The sequence below is a fragment of the Saccostrea echinata genome, unplaced genomic scaffold, assembly GCF_033153115.1.
Source record: "Saccostrea echinata isolate AGI-Se365-2 ecotype Australia unplaced genomic scaffold, CSIRO_AGI_Sech_v1 ptg000041l, whole genome shotgun sequence".
Lineage (NCBI taxonomy): Eukaryota > Metazoa > Mollusca > Bivalvia > Ostreida > Ostreidae > Saccostrea > Saccostrea echinata.
The window spans coordinates 1,881,338-1,900,249 of NW_026889790.1; the positions used below are offsets into that span (position 1 = coordinate 1,881,338).

At 32.7% G+C, this 18,912-nt stretch overlaps 1 protein-coding gene across 1 annotated transcript; it reads right to left on the bottom strand.

The window, feature by feature from the left end:
- Positions 1-3,750: 3,750 nt before the first annotated feature.
- Positions 3,751-16,098, bottom strand: LOC133200726 (tubulointerstitial nephritis antigen-like). Its single transcript, XM_061336505.1, has 10 exons — positions 15,693-16,098; positions 13,528-13,594; positions 9,877-9,978; positions 9,467-9,696; positions 9,227-9,380; positions 8,997-9,150; positions 8,681-8,726; positions 4,689-4,791; positions 4,529-4,574; positions 3,751-4,427 (listed from the first exon to the last, which is right to left on the bottom strand). The coding sequence occupies exons 1-10, from the start codon at positions 15,970-15,972 to the stop codon at positions 4,197-4,199; spliced, it is 1,413 nt and encodes a 470-aa protein (XP_061192489.1). The 5' UTR covers positions 15,973-16,098; the 3' UTR covers positions 3,751-4,196.
- Between the last annotated feature and the right edge of the window lie 2,814 nt (positions 16,099-18,912).

Below are 18,912 nucleotides of genomic sequence, written 5' to 3' on the forward strand. Positions count from 1 at the left end.
AAAACATAAACTTGAATAATTAATTCAACAAAATTGTAAAATAAATTAACACAGACACTTTTAATAACTTTGTAATTTAATATGTTTGTAAAACTTTTATTTACCTACCTATATTTCATAATTATAAGTGCATAAAAATAAACACATAATTTTAAAGTTATATATACAAAATTTTGATATGCTACATAATATTATATTCGCAGGCCAATTTTTTATTCATATAATCATTTTAAGAGGAAAATTATATTGTTAAGTCAATACAAACCCTCAGATCTTGGAATCAACTAGGTACGGACCCCTCAGCATGTTAGACTACCAATTATATGTACATATCTTCATAAAAACCTTTATCTTTGAGTGACTCTATCAGACGATTTGAGTGTCCACTTTCATAATAAAAAAAATGCAAAAAGGAAAACCAAACGCTTGGATCTCTTTAGTCGAACTTAAAGCACTGTTCTACCCCTGTCGGAAATCTGCTTTCTTCACACCCATAAGCTTAACATTGGAATACAGCGCCATCAAGGAAAAAAAAACATTGATCAGTTGGGAAAAAAAAAATCCAGCGACAGGCAGCTTGTCTTACATTTGTATATCAAGCGACTTAAAATCAAAGAATCCTGAATATGTCAGGAAGATGCTGGATGATTTTGAAACCCCTCCCCAATAATGATTAAGGACCGTCGTAAAATCAACAGGCTAGAAAGGTTATACTTTATGTTTCTTTCATATTCGGTGCATTTGGTCCAAGGCAACCTGAAGGATTTATCTACGAAATATGCAAAATCGTTTAATTTTTGAAGTTTTGAAGAAATGAAAAACCTGAGAAGCGAGAATTTGATGTCATGTTACCTTCATATTGATAGTGTCTTAAAATTTTACAGAAATTATATTATTCATTAGCTAACAAGCATAACGCATAAAATGATTAGTATTCTTTGCTCCGTCGATGGCAGATTAGTTACTAATCAATCATGGTTCAGCTGCAGTAAGTCGCAGGAGATCACTTGTCTGAACCAGTAGCAACATATCACCTTGTCTGTGGTGAATATTGACCAATATTAGACAAACAGACAAACATACCACAGACAGCGATCATGGCAATTATAGTAAGTTTTAAAAAATGCTGATAACCTGCAATTAACTCCGCTAGAATTGTCAAAGAGCTTCCCTTGGTAAACACCATATAAACATAATCCACACCATATTAAGAATTATATATATCATAAACGCAATATTATCAATGCATTTACTTCTTGATGTTCATGTGGTAAATACGAAGATGTACATTGTACATTCATATCATTTCTTTATTTGGTTGTAGCATTGTAACAACGCAAAATGTAATAACGACGCAAAATATAATAAAAATAGATTAAATTACATTTTTCGTTATTATATTTTGCGTCAAGATCAACACAGGATGTAACAATATAAAATATGATATCACACTTTTTGGATTGTTACATTTTTATTCTTGATGAATTGATTACTATTGATTTTGGAGTGATGTAAATTTGCCTTTACAGATTAATTAATAACACTATTTTTGCTCTTGTTCATAAATTTATTGATGAAACCTGTAAATTTTAAAATGATATGTAGCAGAACTTCATTTGCATCATTTGTAAAGATTTTGCATGAATAATTGTAATATATAATTATTATAATATAGAATTATAGTATTATGTAATTATTGTAATATACAAAGAGAGGAACCAGTAGGCTGTAAGAACTTTTCCCAATACTAATTTATTCAATAAAATATGTTCAGAATTAAAAAAAAAAAGGTTTCAACAGTCATAGATATAGTCAGTTTGTCTCAAATAGATTAATTCATAATTTGCATAACCAGGGCATATTGTATGTGTGACCTGTAACATGAGGTCCTAGCTGCAGATCTGAAAAAAATGGGATGACGATGAGAGCCACAGCAATTTTTTCAGACCAGCGAGTTACATACAGATCTGCAGATACATGAGGTCCACAACGAAAAAGCTGCAAAATTTATGTAGAGAGATAACTCTATTATCTGTGTTTAATAATTCTTGTGAAGTAAATAGGAAAAATGTGTCAAAAATCATTATGAGAAATCCTTTCTTTTTTGGCAAAGAATGTATCTGTTGTTGTTATAATACATTACATAATCATGCAAAATTAAATCTTCTTTAATTTTTGAAATATTCAGAGAATTTAAAACAGGTTTATTTATATAAAAATGTGTACTAGTGTTCAGAATCATAGCTGAGATTTATTTCGAAACGTAAACATGCATGAAAAGTAATGACCGACGTCAAAAAATTTATCATTATTTTATATTTAGGGCACATGTATGTTTGCTTCCATTTATTGTCCGTGTCTTTTGTAGCTTGCCTCCGATATCCCCGCTGTAATGTGATAAATGAAAGTCATTTTACATTGGACACTTATTTAAAAAAATACATAAGTTGTTGACACTGTGAGCATTATATCATGCATAATATCACACCGAGGAAACGTTAAATGCAGAGGGTATCGTGTATTATTGTTTATTATTGCAGCCCGGAGGACCGGGCTGCTCTATACATATAAGTTTAAGTGTTGGTATATATGGGGATTGAGGTGGGAGAAGTTATTCAGAATTAAAGGTTTTCTAAACATTAAAAAGATTGTTAATCAGAATGTTCTTTCCCTTTATAAATTACGAGATACACAATATATTTACTTCCATAAAGTGAATCTGTAAAAATATATATGTTTTTCATATTTAATATATAAAGTTGCTTATCATTTACTATCGAAAAAACGACAGGTCTCTTTTTTTTAGAACATCAAATTTTACTTATCGCATAAAAACGTAAAAATGTACTTTACACAGTTCGTGTTTTATATTCTTAAAGTGAAAGATATTTTTGAAAATAGGCGATGCTTGTGTCTGGTTTCAAATTATATTTTATGCAGCCAACATTTACTTGAGGGATTGATAAAGTTTAAAAGGGTATCGTTTTTGTTCGATTTTCATCCGACTATAAGTTTTCAAAATATTCTCGACTATCGTCTCCATCATTTAGACGCATGCCTTTTTCACACATATCGAAGCGGGTTGATGATAAAGACTCATTTCCATTGTTTACTTTATTTATTTCCCGGGCGACAATTGATGGTTACATCAATGTTTTCTTGTTAATGAATTTATATAATGAAAGGTTCCCATTCCCCGAAGTTAGCTCTGGACTTGCTTTGTTAAGAATTTAAAATTGCTTTTTATAACAACATACCTCTGTGTTTCACGTAGAATTGAATGAAAAATTCTGATCTGCATGATCAAAACAACAAACAAGAAAAAAAAAATTCTGAAAAATAAAACATGCTCGAACAAAGTACACAGAATATACGGTATCTCCATATTTCATTTATATCATTTTCAAAATTAAAGAAAATTAATGCCGTATGTAAGAAGTTTTCACATCTCACTGTTGTGATTCAGAAAGATCACCAAAACGGTGAACAGTTCTTCAAAAATAGAGTTAAGAAACTCTCACTCTTATAAAAAAAAAAAAAAAAAAAAAAAAAAAAAAAAAAAAAACCAACAAATTACAACACTGGCATTTCTGCAAGCAATTTTTATTCAATAAAGTATAACAATATACATTCGAAGAATAAAATGTTTGAGTTACAGTACCTAATTTCCAAAAAGTAAGAATTCAAAACTTATGAGCGATTGGTCACCCAACTTGATTTTAAAAATATGAAAAATACTTCTAAGCTGCTGAGGAGAACACAGATTTTCTGTACAAAATTTTAAAGTTACTGAATATATGTTTGATGTTCTAATCAATTATAAAGTTTTAACATTGAATATTTAACTGTGAGGAATTTTCACTTTATTACTATATGCAGGTGCATATAGGTACAACTATTCATCTTTCTTCCCATTAACAAAGAAGTGCATTTAAAATGCTCCACTGACCTAGAAATAATGGGTCACATCCCATTAATAAAGTCCTTCGTTTGAAATGCCCCAATGGCCCAATAATTCTGCAAAAAGAGGGAGGCCTTAAAATAAAGGCCTCATTAAATAAAACATGCACAGATACATACATAGGAGACACGAAATCACGCATTTAATCACTTCAAACATCAGAAAAAGCATTTTGGCGGACTCGGTATAATTAATTTTAAATGTCCCCGGGGAAGGGGTGTCCTTGATATCTTTTCTAGGGCCGAGCTGTGGGCCGTGGTCTCTTGATGACCACTATTTGTTTTTGATTGTATATGTTAATTAGACCCTCATCACGTATCCCCTCGCTAGGATGGGTTGCTAGTGAACGTTTCATATCTGCATGAACTCCCAAGATGTTTTCTTCGATGCCTAGGTGATTTTCTCCCCTTACGATTCGGAATGCCCCTTCCTCGCCCCACTTGGTTCCCCAACTGTTCAAGCATATCTAAAATATATAGTTTAAAACATTAAAATTAACACTTAAGAACTTTTACTTGATAATATTCACAAACTTCATTTGATATCCAGTCTACAGTTTTACTTTACCCAGTATTTTCGAACACGTCCTTTTTTATCAATATCTTCTCCCCATCTGTGAGTTTAAAGCAAAAAAAAAAAGAAGATTATAATAATATGTTCTATTCAACCTAAAAATGAAAAATATCCTTTCTTTATACTGACTTTCTCCTTTACTGATTTTATTTACCCGATTATCCTGACCGCCAATTTGCTCTGTACAAGATCCGCCCCTGTGTGTCTGTACACACCAGATCGATACATAAAGAGGTCAGCAGACACTTGAAAGGTAGCTACAAAGAAATCTCATGACATAATTATTTCAGTACAAGCAAAGTTAAACAAGAAGCTTAAGGGATAGAAATGCCAATATAATGATCCAAGACCTCTGAGTCTGATAGGTCTTAACCTAACACTATCATATTTAGTATTAATGCTAAAATGACTTTTTAAAAAAGTAATATGGTCTGTATAAGGACAGAGATACTTCGCAGATATATACGTTTTCAACTTAACCAAAGTCGATATGATTCTGAAAATTGCAAAATTTAGAACTTCAGATGTTTTGGAAAGAGCTAGTGAAGTTTAGCAACCTCGATATCTCTATACAAATAAAAGCCACAGAATATTACAGGAAACTTTCAGATATGAGCTGACTAAAATAAAGTAGACTCCATCCATCACAAAATCGAGATCCTCTAGCAAGTTTCAAATCACTTGGACATTCAAAGTCTTTCGGTGTATATATAGTGACGAAGTCTTTGTTTACCAACATGACTGTGTAATGCATGCATTTAAAGAATCTGATCCATATTTTGTCTTACGTCTCGCAAAACTATGGATCATGTAGCATTTATTTAGAGTCATAAAGTGTCAAGGTATAATCTGGTATTAACATAGTAGGTGTCATTACTGTCATAGTGTGCAATAAAGATTCATAACACAAATTAAAAAAGAACAGCCATAAAAATTAAAACTTAGGTCATGTTGACGAATGCTTCCCTTTGAATCGTCAGTATTCTGATGGAGTCTGATGACCCTTGGAGGGCTCAATAGTGTAAGATATCCAGTTAAGACAATTTGAAAGGAAATAAAAAGTCCCAAAGTAGATCTTCATGATTTACAGTCATGTTTGCAAATACAAAAATTGTAGAAGCATTAAGGAGGGATTCTTGTCAGGTGTCTGACTAATTCAAAAGTTCATATTATATCTACAACTGAGATATTAGAAATTTAAAAGATAATGTTTTTCTTTCCTCTTTACAACTATACAACTTGACATAGAAATGGCAATTCGAGTTTAAAATTAAATAGGGACTATATTTTTGGTGTAAGAAGCATAGAAAAATAACTAATATTTCTTTAAAAATTAGGAAAATTAGAGGAAATTCGGGTAAGTCGACATCTATTTTTGTCAAATTATTCCTCTCAATTTGGTGATAGATGAAAAAGGTGAAGATAGCGAACAGTAATAGATCTATAAAGAAGATGGGTGAACAAGGCGGGCGAAGTGCCTATAGTGCGACAAACATGAAGTGAAAAATAAAATCTCAATTATATAAAAATTTTCTTTGATATTTCATCTAACATTAAAGTATATTTTATGCTAAATCTCTACAATTTACAAAAGTCTCACAAAGACTGAAATTATTTGCCTACGAAATAGCATACACACACTAAAGAGGACAAAAAGGATCATTTTCTCATACTTTAACAAAATTTTTCGATATGAGTCGGTCTTCGCTCCATTTTTTTGAAAGTTGATAATAAAAGTTTGCATAAAAGTATACATTTTTTGGTTTACAAAAACATGGAGCAAAGACCCACTATACCTTAAAAGTACACTTTTATGACGAAGCATTCGCATCTTTCCGAGAAATACTTGAAGTCCATTGAGTCAAGGGTCATATCACAATCATGATTTAAATGCCACTATTCGTCAGGAGCTCCGTGCTTAGTGGTTAGCGTGTTAGTCTCAAAACAATATGATACACCGGATTTTTATTGATAGAGGTTCGAATTCCACGAATACCATTTTATTTTTTTAATAAAAGAATAATTTTTTCCGAGATCTTTTTTCTCAGAAAAGTTTTGTTGATCATAATTTCATAAATTTCAATAATGAGAACTTTATTTTAAATACTTAATTCACAAATTGAATATGATTTTATTTATATCTGAAGCTATAGGCATTCTGCACGCCTTATTCACCCATCTTCTTTTTTCTTTTTCTTTTTTTTTTTTTTTTTTTTTTTTTTTTTTTTTTTTTTTACAAAATATACAAATCTATGAACAGGGCATAAATCAAAGACCCCCGGAAATCAGCTGCCTAGGAGGAGGTAAGCATTTCTTGTTGACCGGTCACACCCTCCGTGAACCCTAAATTTTGATCAGGTAGACAGAATATTCCGTAATCAAATTTAGTATAAAAACATAGAAAAGCCTCACAATTGGTATGAAACACGTCAGTCAAATACGGTCCAATGATATATATACAAGGTCCTTATATACCGGTATAGAATTTACTAAATGCTGTCTTTAAACGAGGTAATTGAAATCCCTGTAAGATCAACTAATCTGTCAGTAGCCTGCCTCGGTTTAAAAATTGATCGTACTTGGAACATGCTCTTGGGTATCGAATAAGCTTGGAGATGTAAACAGCATATGCAGGTGATAGCGGAACATTACTACATATTATAAGGAAAATGACGATGAAAAAGCTGCATGAAGTCATCTCATTATTTGTTAGTTGGCCCTTATCGTCTATAGTCAGTAAAACATCAAAAATGAAACAGATGTGGCAGACATCTGCGTTGTCTTTTATTTCAAGTTCACTGGGGTATATCGAGTCGACATATGAATGGAAATAACTATTATCAATTGATAAAACATCGTCGATATATCTGAATGTCGAGTTGAAGGCCACAGCAAGTGCTTTCTTCTTCTCAAGTGGACAAGTGGAAATTTTTTGAATAAATTCTGCTTCATAGGAATACAAAACAGGAGAACAAAAAGGAGTACAATTAGTGCCCCTAGAATTTCCAACAGTTTGTTGGAAGACCTGGCCTCATCATAAAAGATGTCAATGAGGAATTCTAGCATCTTTTTAATATCAATTTCAGAGTACTTGTGTGTGGAATGAGTGATTTATAACAAAGTAATTGTTGATGACCAATCATAAGATATGAAGATTTCCGAGTTCCATTTTTATTGAGGAAGCAGTTGTCCATGATACCAAAAATGCCTAGTCTTTAATTTCTGGTGAGGAATGGTTGTAAAAAGTGTAAAAAGGCGTACGTTTTGATGTTCATGACTCTTGAAAAATTTGGTGATTTTTAAATTTTCTAAAAGGAGGTTAAGAGAATCCACATTTGATTTACACCACTTCTAGAATATGCTTTAGCACAGTACATCTGAAGTTTGTCCTTTACAGCAGCTAATATTTTTGTAAGGAGTAAAGATAAGGGCTTGGTAGAGCATTTGCTGGATAATGTATCTTTCATTGTTTGTTAAGAGTTTTATGATCTTATGTTGTATTATTTTTTATCCAAAAAGATGAACATACAATATTTCAATACAGAAATACGTAGTAGTAATTCTTTATCCTTGAGAGAAAAAAATAATGACCTTGACCCGATCTTGCTACTATGATAAGATATAATATAATTTAATTGATATCATCATTTAGTAATATTGTCTTTTTGAATCCGAGAAAATTTTTGAATACAATAAATATAAGAAGAATCCATACTTAACTGAAAAGATCTGATAAACATATCCATCAATATTTGACTAAGCATACATGTAGCTACTAAATTACAAATAAGGTCATGATGACCTTCTATATATAAAACACCTTCACACCCCAAGATGCATCAACTGGCAAGGTGTGTTTTTTGGCCTTATAATGTTTGAAATAGGTAAATAAAACACACCAACGTTATCAACTTTAGAAAGCATCAGCTGGCAAGTTGACATATCCATAAGCCGAACAGTGTTCAAGATATGTTTCTATAACAAATTGAAAATAGTTTTACAAATTACAAAAATTAACCTTGATGACCTATTTTCCCCCCTGGTTTATTAGAATGCCCACCTACAAATAAATTGCAATGTATATTTACCCTAGTCCACAAGAAAAAAAGTTATCCCTGCCTTGCAGGAGATAAAGAGTCAGCATACCTTGTACTGGTCCACTCTTATATATCTCTGTTTTAATTTCTTCTTCCTATCACAGAAAATGTAATTATAAGTTGAGTTCCTTTGGGTGTGAGTATAAAATGTGGAAAGAAGTAAAGAAATATATATTTGCTGCAACAAGGATGCATATAAAGTTTGATGGCTGTCAAACACCGGGTCCTTAAAATGCATGTTGGGAAATATTTGATATGGGTATACCCCATAATGATGCAAAAAGTGATCTTTGACCTCAGATGGCCAAGAGTACAATCTCTACACTGTGGAGATACAGGTATACATGCAGGAAATTCATACTCACACTTTCCCCAACTCTGTACGGTGGTGTGACGTATAGCACAATTTTGGATGTGGAAGAGTTGGTGTTCGGACATGTGTCCAAGTTGTCCAGACATTTGTTGGCAGAAGTGTTCGATTGAGTGACGTTATAAGGATAACATTCCTCAGTCATGATTCTAAAAAAAAGTTTGGCTGAAATATACAATACATCGAAAATATTATATTGCAAGGAGAAGCAGGTTAGAGAAGTACCCTTTTCGTTTAATGAACCACCAAGCCTTTTCTGCAGACCCTCCTTCGCATCCTCTCTGTTTCCGCCTTGTGTCACATGACAGAAGATGCTGAGGCGAAAGCTGATTGGTCAGTAATCCTTTGGATTCAATCGCCAATCTGTCTGCCGCAACGTCTGAGAAGATAAATGCAAGTTTCGCAAAACATAATTTTTCACAGAAAGATTGTAACACGACAAATGGCGCTCTGTGTAAAATTTACCTACTGTGGAGAACGCCCAGGAAGATGCGCAGTTTCTTTGATCACGAACCGGATGTATCCATGACTTCCACTTTTTCCTAGAGTCAAAGAAGGCCGGGAGATCATTCTGTACTTTATTCTGAAGCGAAGACATGTTTTGAGCTTTGCTTTCGGTTGCTATGCCAACATTTTCTTTGATTCCATCAATGAACGTTTTATTCCAGAAACGAGTGTAGTTTGCAGTTTTCCATCTGCAGTGAGCATTTAAAATGCATGAAATGTGAACTTTGCAGTTTATAAAATCTCAAACATATACAGAGAACCACAGAAGTAAACAAAAGTTAATTTAACATGAAAACGTACACCTTTGAAAAAAAACTGTTAAAGCTTTGTTTTGTCTTGTTAAGAGTTTCTCTCTCTCTCTCTCTTACCCTAAGTTTTGTGCTGTTTTGTTAAATCGTTCCAAGTCGATCAGACAGGAATTGTTTGAACACACCCAGTCGTAGCGAAATAACTGTACCCGTGAACACGTGCTAGAAGAAGAAAGAAAGACAGAAATACACTAATTGTAAGAAAACAACCTCTTCTATGTTTAGTGTATACTTTTTTTTAAAAAAGATTTTGTCAGTTTTTCTTTCCAAATCCAGGAGTTAAAAGAAATTATCTGACACATTTAAAATCATATTCCTTGTATTAACATTATGTTAATGAATTTGAAGAAAAAAATGATTCTCACATTCTATCTTTTAGAGTTCATATAAAAAAATAAATAACAACAACTAATGTCTTGGTTTTATTAAGTTATAACATCGAATTTCATCGAATAGTGATGATAGACAAAACATAAGCTAATGTTAACAGACATAGTTTTTCATTACAAAATCTCTGTCTCTCAGAAAGTGATTTTCATGAAGGATCGGGCACTTTGACATAGATATCAAAATGCTTTTAGAATTGTGATAGTTTGCAATTGAGAATTGACGCTTGAAACAAAATTTGCATAAATTTTGATTTACAGAGAGACCACTAAATTGATTTTTTTTTTCAAAGTTAGTCACTTTTGGTGAATTCTCATGGAAATTTTTGGATTGTTTTTATTTTGGGAAACAAAGAGTGCAATTAAATCTTTCTATTAGATGCATAATACTTGCTATACAATGTGTAATTTCAAGTGTGTAAATAGCGTGCAAACCTATTTAAATGGCAAAGTATACTGTACTTTAAATTTCATTTAAGAAATCAATTAAATGAAGAAATTCAAAGGAAGACAACCATATATATTATTTAGGATGGGCATGATGTAACCACAATGAATGTTAATGATGTGATCAACAAAAATGTCGAAAATCTTTTCTTAGATCAAAACTTAGCATTGGCAAAACAACATTTAAATTAAAATTTAATGGTATTAATGAAATTTTTGCTTGTCAGCTTGCTTGTGAAATATATCTATACATATTTATGTCGAGATTAATGAAAATTTTCACCCAAGAAAGATGGAACATTCTTCAACGAGATTTTTGACTTAAATCTCATTGTCAAAAATCACAAAATTATTAACAATATACTTATTATGTACATTTATATCATGAATAAATGATATCCATCATTTTGTTTCCAAAACAACACGCAAATAAAGTTTTGGGGTTTTAATATTTCCCTGTTTTTGTTTCATTCCATGCATTCCTAAATAATTGTTTTGTTTACATATCTTTATGTTTTACTATTAATCATTTCGCAGCCAAAATAAAATATTTATGTATGAGTGCTGATTTTCGAATATATTAATGACGTGTTAAAAGATAAATCCCCCATCTCGTTAGGGACAGTTATTATAAATTCCATAAACAGCTGATTGGCATCAAACACTGCCATCTCTCTCCTCGGCTCCTTTTACTATAATAATACAGATTTATCACAACACAAATATTCTTTGAAGAAAACTATTTATCACAGTAACGGGAACCATAGATTGTATCTCCCTGTCTGTACAGCAGACTGGACTTTTTATGATTGAACATCTGGCTTACGATTCCGCCCTTTTCTATTTCTTCTATTAATTAGGGTCACTCCAGTACTTGTATATCCTGTAGTGCGAAATTGGTCAACCTTTCTGCAAACTGGCCTAGATTTTTACGCTAATAACTGTAATGCTTAGAGATTTTCTCATTTTTCTTCAGCACAGTGAATGAAATTTTAAGTTTAGAAGTAAACATTCAGTGCAAAGGCGGAGCTGTAGATTCACGTAGTAACTGTCTCAGAGCGTAGAAATATTTTAAGTAATAATCTGGTGATTTATTTTAATTAAGACATTTCGCATTAACACGATAACATATTTAAATGCACCTAACAGTCGCTGTTAGTAGATGTTCATTGATAAAAAATTAATTGTTTACCTTCCTCACGATGTTCATTGTTAAACATTTTAGTGTTATCCGACAGATATTGGTCATTTAAAACATTTTAGTGTTAAGAGACAGACCATGTTCATTGTTGATTTGTTGAACATTTTATTCTTACCCCACAGTCGATGGTCATTGTTGAATATGTAAGTGGTACCAATAGATGATGTTCATTGATGATAATTTTTAGTTTTTCTAGACAGACGTGTTACCCGATAAGCAATGTTCATTGTTGAACATTTTAGTTTTCTAGACAGATGGTGCTCATTATTGAACATTTTAGTTTTCTAGACAGACGATGTTCATTGTTGAACATTTTAGTTTTTCTAGACAGACGATGTTCATTGTTGAACATTTTAGTGTTCATTGTTGAACATTTTAGTTTTTCTAGACAGACGATGTTCATTGTTGAACATTTTAGTTTTCTAGACAGACATGTCACCCGATTGTTGAAGATTTTAGTTTTTCTAGACAGACATGTTACCCGATAAGCAATGTTCATTGTTGATCATTTAAGTTATTCTAGACAGACAAAGTTCATTGTGAACATTTTAGTTTTTTCTAGACAGACGATGTTCATTGTTGAACAATTTAGTTTTTCTAGGCTGACGTGTTTCCCGATAAGCAATGTTCATTGTTGAACATATAGTTTTTCTAGACAGACGGTGGTTATTATTGAATATGTGAGTGGTACACAATATGTGATGTTCATTGGTGAACATGTATGTTTTATCCGATAAGTGATGTTAATGTTGAACATTAATCAATGTACCTAACAGATCTTGTCTTCATGTTTCAAATTATTCAAAAATACTCTTTTTCTCCTAGAAATAAATATAAACATTTCAAATCATTTTTATATCTGCGCAAAATACTGAATTTATCTTGTAATTAATTGTCTATATAAGTGCTGTGAGGATTAAATTTGGTTATAGTACAAATTTCAAATGATAATAATTTGTTTAACTTTCATATATCAACACAATTTTCGGTATGGCACCAGGGTGTCAGAACTGGGAGAAATTTACGTTGTGAGAAGACTGGATAAATCTCTTTCGACAGCTTTCAAATAATGGTAGAATTGTTTACAAATTTACAAAAATACAGATTGGAGAAACATATGCTAAGACATATCCAGCTGTTCGATGTGTATGACCAGCTATACACAGATGGGTCTGATTTATTTACTGTGCAACATGCAACACTGAAGAACTGATCAATATTTTCATAAATTCAAACACACACGGCTGGGTACTGAAAAAAAAAAATCGAGGGCACCGTATATTGAAAAGACATCGCTGTGCTGAAACATACATTCACAAAATTCAAGAAAATCTTAAAAATAGGGGAAGACACAACCATAAGATGCAACATTGGGCATTAGGAAAGAGTTCTAATATCAATACATCTATTAATAAATCAGTGAATAATACCAAATAATAAAGCAATTATTTCATTGTTTTCATTCGAATGGTCCACTAAAGTTTCGCATTTGGTCATTCAACGTTCTCTAAAAATTAAACATTATATGAATTGTAGTTTTCCGTGCGACCTGTGTGTGTATCGAGATACGTGTCGCAATTACTGATAATTTTCTTGTTCTCGACACCTCAATTTCAAATATGAAAAAAAAAATAGATATAAAACCATTGCAGCTCTGTCTTTTACGTATATTCCTACCAAAGATTGCAGTTATCCCTGATGACTTCACTAGGCTTGTACTCCTTACCATCAAATACGCATCCCGCTGAAACATTAAAAAATAATCTATTCAAGTTTAAAAGATATTGCATACATTCACTTTTTTAGGTCAATACATCATGATTAAGCTACCTGAATCATTCACCAAGCCCGAAGGGCTATTGAATATTGTACACCGAGGGTTGCTAAATCGCCGTATTGACTGAAAAAAAAACAGTAATAATATACAAGTAATTGTTTTGTTTTAATTTTTATTCAATAATTAAATGATACAGACTTGCTAAACAAACATTGCCCATCTTTCTTGTTTGTGTAGTGGGATAAGCGGGATTAAAATAAGCATAACCAGCTGTATTAATGTGGAATTTCTTGATTTATTTTTGGTCCGGTGTAGAAAAAACAAATGGTTTGTTCACCTGGATTCGGATGCAGGTGAAATAACTTTACTTATAACTTTGGTATAACAAACAGAAGTTGGAAAAAATGTGATGTTCACTTGGAAGGTCGGTGTAGATGAACATACATGTAACTTTGAAGTTTCCAACATGTTTCTAACTAATTGTATCGATTTGGAAGTTCTCAAACTATTTTTGATCCAAGTAGAAAACAAGTACACGTGTAAATGCATTTCATTTGGAAAGGGGGGGGGGGGGCAGGGGGCAACAATGTCAGCAATCAGAGAGCTGGGAATTATTCAATCATTTAATGATATACAATTATGGACTCTTTTGGCGGTGAATTAATGTGGTTTGATATTCATCAGAAAAATCTCTTTTCCTTTCGTAGTGCGTTAGACATGCATCTTTTCCCATCAAAATGTTTGGATAAAAATTCAGCGATAGGCTTGCCAAATGTTTTTCCTGCTCAAATACACGACTGGCTCCTGCCGTTGCAACCATTGTATGCAACGTTTGTTGAGGTGTCGATCACCGGCGCTGCACGTGCACTATCTAGTGAAAACGGCCTCGAAGAACTATGCACGCTAACTCTCGATTCCCGCCTATACATATTACACCCATTTAACTATTGATGATATTTTGGTCATTAAAACTTAATTAAATGCAAAGAAGAGTTCATTAGTAATTGATTAATAATTTTAAAACCAGTGTCAAAAAGATAATTGTTCTTTTTTACAACTGTTTTCATAAGGGAGGGGGGGGGTTAGAAAATTTTATTCATTGAAACCAGCCTCTGAAGCATCACCGGATTTTCAAATATGCATGGAAATGGATAAATGACCCTTAAATCTTTCCGTATGTTTAACTTATGTAAAATTCAACGTATAAGATTGATAAAGTGCATATTTTTTAAATTTGTAATCTCACTTGAAATTGGTAATAAAATGACCATTTTTTCTGTTTTTTGTCTGTAAACATATGCCCCCCCCCCCTCCCGTTGAAACAGCAAAAGAAGATTTGGTCTGAATTTGTGGAATTCATGTTCTACCTGTGAAAAGGTTTTTTTTGAATTTTTTTTTCACGGAGGGGGGGGGGGTAAAAATATTTTCCGTTTATTTCTATAGTGAAAAACCCAAGTTTTACCAAAATTATCTCTTTGTTTTCCCAAATAAGTTATGTTTTATGAAAATTCACAAATATATTTTTATAAATACGAAATGTTAATCTTTGAAAATTGACTTGACCAATACTATCGTTCGCAGTTCTTTAGTAAATAATGTAGTGTTATGAACCGTTTGCGTTTGCATTGATTATATGGGGACTATAAATAGACAATATAATAAATATATTATTTTTATGTCAAATATCATATCATCAAAATGAAAAAAAGAGAAGAAAAGCTTACTCATCCGATAAAAAAAAGTTGAGAATGCAGAATTGTATGTGATGAGGCGCCTCGACACACAAAGGGTAGCGAGACATTTTGTTTATATGAAATAAGGATCTGCACACCCTCGTAGCCTTTACTACAGATTAGTGGCGGGGAAAGAAAGTAAAAATAATACAAACAAACCAGAGAAACAATCTCTCAGATAAAAATGAATTCCATCTGAATTTAGATGAAATAAATCTTTACAGAAAAAAAAATCTTTTCGCTTAGAAATCGGGAAACGAGAATAAATACTTTATCATTTGATGAACAGTATTTTCATTTTTGATAGAAGAATTTAGACATAAGGGACTTACCTTTAGTGACTGGGGGTGCGATTCCCTGACAGGTGCTGGCATAATCTGGACAACAGTCGGTAGATGCCCTATTACAGAACACGTCACAATAGCAGAGACTCCCCAGAATCTCCACCGTGCAGTTGTCGTCTCTCCCGGAACAACACGGAGACGATTGTCGCGAGGAGCAAAATGACCCAGGGGCGAGGTCTGCCCCCCATTCTATGAACCGTCTGTACCTACCCCCCTTACAAAACGGAAGCACCAACAGAAACAGGAGGGGGAATTTCAGCTTCCTCATTCTGACGCTAGTTCCCGGGCGAGTTTCCCGCCAAAGTGTGATGTAAATTAAGTATCTTTGTTTTTATCTGCCCTCCAATCCATTAGCTCTCGGCTTTTGTTAGATTTACATTTGATACTTTGGTGGGAACTCATTCAGTCCACAAAGCAAGCAATAAACCTAAGTATTTTATCTTAGGAACAAACAAACAGACGTAAGGATAAGGCGGTCGTTAATGTCATTCATAGGTCATTTTACACCTTTACAATTTTTGTGGCAGCGTCTGATACACTTCACATTACCAGTACCGAGTATATTTAAAAGTTTTCAATTCCCTATCTTATATTTACTCAGATTAAATTACCTGCGGCTGACAATCTTTCAGACATACAAATTATAAGTAATGTGCAGATCTTCCGATAGAAAACAGTAATACAAATACAAACAAATCTTCTGGAATCAGTTATGCTGAACGTGTCAATTTCTACAGTCCCATATTCTGAAATATTTCATATTAATACTAAATATTTTAGTTAAAATCTTAAATTAGATGACATTTGTTCGAATCAGTGACTTTAATATTAGTTCATCACTTAATTCTTTATATCAAGATATTAATTTTGAAAACCTTGAGCTCAACATTCTACTCAAAAGTGCTTCTTACTTTTAATGTTTACTGTAAATAATTAATTCTGAATTAAGAATCTGAAAAGATTCAAAGGTATATTTCCAACCATTGGACAAAGCAGAACATTCTTTCAAAAAATGCAGTGAGTTACAAACATTTGTCCTTTCTGTGGTGTGAGATCTTTGAAATACCTATACTTCTGATTTAACATAAAAATAAAATTGTTTAATTGTAATTTTTTTTTGTATGACTTGATTTGTAATGCATGATTACAATTAAGTGAGGAAATCTGGTAATACGAGGAGAAGGTATGTTTGTTTGTTGTTTTAAAACGTCCCTCTCGGGAATTTTTCGCTCATATGGAGACGCCGCCATTTGCGGGCCGAGGGCAGCAAATTTAGATCTATACTCGGCACTCAAGGTCATTGAGTAGTGAGGGATCTTTTTCGTGCCAGCACCTACCGCGACAGGGAACATTGGTTTATACGGTCTCATCCGAAGGACCGATCTCCACGTCCCGCAGTGGGATTCGAAACCCCGACGTAAGGGTCAATTCCTTACACTGCAACTTAAGAGCAAACGCACTGACCACTGCGCCACACAGAGAATAAACTTGAATGTGCAATCTATGAGGATAGATCGATGTAAATTATTGTAGCTCTGCTTTTCTGCAGAACATTTTTAAAAAAAATCTTTGCTTATATAAAAATTTGACTCCCACTGTGCTCCAAAATATTTGGATTCACACACACATATATATATATATACATATATATATATATATATATATATATATATATATATATATATATATATATATATATATATATATATATATATAATTTTATTTTCTTATTTATATAAGATAATCCAATTTCAATTGTAGAACTTTGACCCCTATTGTAGTCCTACCGTCGCCCAGGGGTCATAATTTGAACAAATATGAATCTAAACTGATGAGGAGGCTTGCATATCAATATAAGAAAAAAGATGAAGATAAAAAACAGAGATCACTTTCAAAAATTCAAAATTATGAACAGGAAAAAAAAAAACACAAGAAAACACCAGAGGTGAGATCAGGCGCCTAGGAGGAGTAAGCATCTGCTGTTGACCTGTCACATCAATAAATATTCTGATCATAGCGTTAGCCAGTATTTAATAAAACTTTTTGATGAAATATGGAGATAACGAACAGTATTCAAGCTCAAAGTCCATTAAAAGAATACAAATCGGGAGCAGAGCAAACACGGACCTCCAAAAAACATCAGAAGTGGGATCAGGTGCCATGGAGGAGTGAGCATCCCCTGCAGACCAGTCACACCTGCCTTGTGCTCCTTGTCATGATCGTGAAATAAGGGAAAAATCCGTCGACAATTCAGTGTGTAAATAATGGCCTAACAATAAGTATGAAAAACGACAGTCAGCATATGACTTAATGATAGATATGTATTTGCTGACAAGGTCATGGTATCGACCATAGAACGTACTAAATGATGACTTTAAACGAGACTGTTGATATGCTTGTTTAATCAACTTGTTTCAATAACTTAATTCGTTTTAGAAATTGTTCATACGTAGAGCATGCTCTTGCGTATCGAATCAACTGAGGGATATACACCCTATATACAAGTGAGATGTAAGGGAAGATGACGATTGAAAGGTGAAAGACAAAGCTTTGTTGTTAGATTACAATTAACGTCTCTTTCTAATAAATTATCCAAATATGAAACTGATGTGTCAGACTCTGTGGTATCTTTCATTTCAAGCTCACTGGGATATATCTTGTCGACATATGACTGGAACTAACTATTGTTAGTTGATAATGCGTCGTCGATATATCTAAATGTCGAGTTAAAGGCCACAGCAAGAGATTTCTTTTTCTCATGTATAAGATTTTGAATAAATTCTGCTTCATATGAATACAAAAATAGTTCTGCTAACAACGGGGTGCAATTGGTACCCATTGGAATTCCAACAGATTGTTTGAAGACCTGGTCTCCAAAAACCACATAGATATTGTCAATCAGAAACTCAAGCATCTTTTTAATATCAACTTCAGAGTACTTGTGTGTACAATCAGAATGTTTTCTAACAAAATAATTTTGCAAATGACCAATGACAAGGTAAGTAAATTTTCGTGTTCTATTTTTAATTAAAAAAAAAAACAGCTCAATGATGTCAGAAAGCCTGGACTTTAATTTTTCGTGGGGAATGGTTGTATACAGAGTTGAAAAGTCGCAAGTTTTTATGTTATTGATTTCGGTAAAATTTTGTGATTTCAAATTTTCCAAAAGTGACTTGGAATTTTTAAGTATCCACATCTGATTTACATT

What these genes read in the sequence shown, in the direction of transcription:
- LOC133200726 (XM_061336505.1), bottom strand. Translation starts at nt 15,972, where the DNA reads ATGAGGAAGCTGAAATTCCCCCTCCTGTTTCTGTTGGTGCTTCCGTTT. An exon ending in CGCACCCCCAGTCACTAAAG is followed by an intron (nt 13,595 to 15,692) that starts GTAAGTCCCTTA and finishes TTAATGTTTCAG; the next exon opens with CGGGATGCGTATTTGATGGT. An exon ending in TTGGCGGTCAGGATAATCGG is followed by an intron (nt 4,575 to 4,688) that starts GTAAATAAAATC and finishes TTAAACTCACAG; the next exon opens with ATGGGGAGAAGATATTGATA.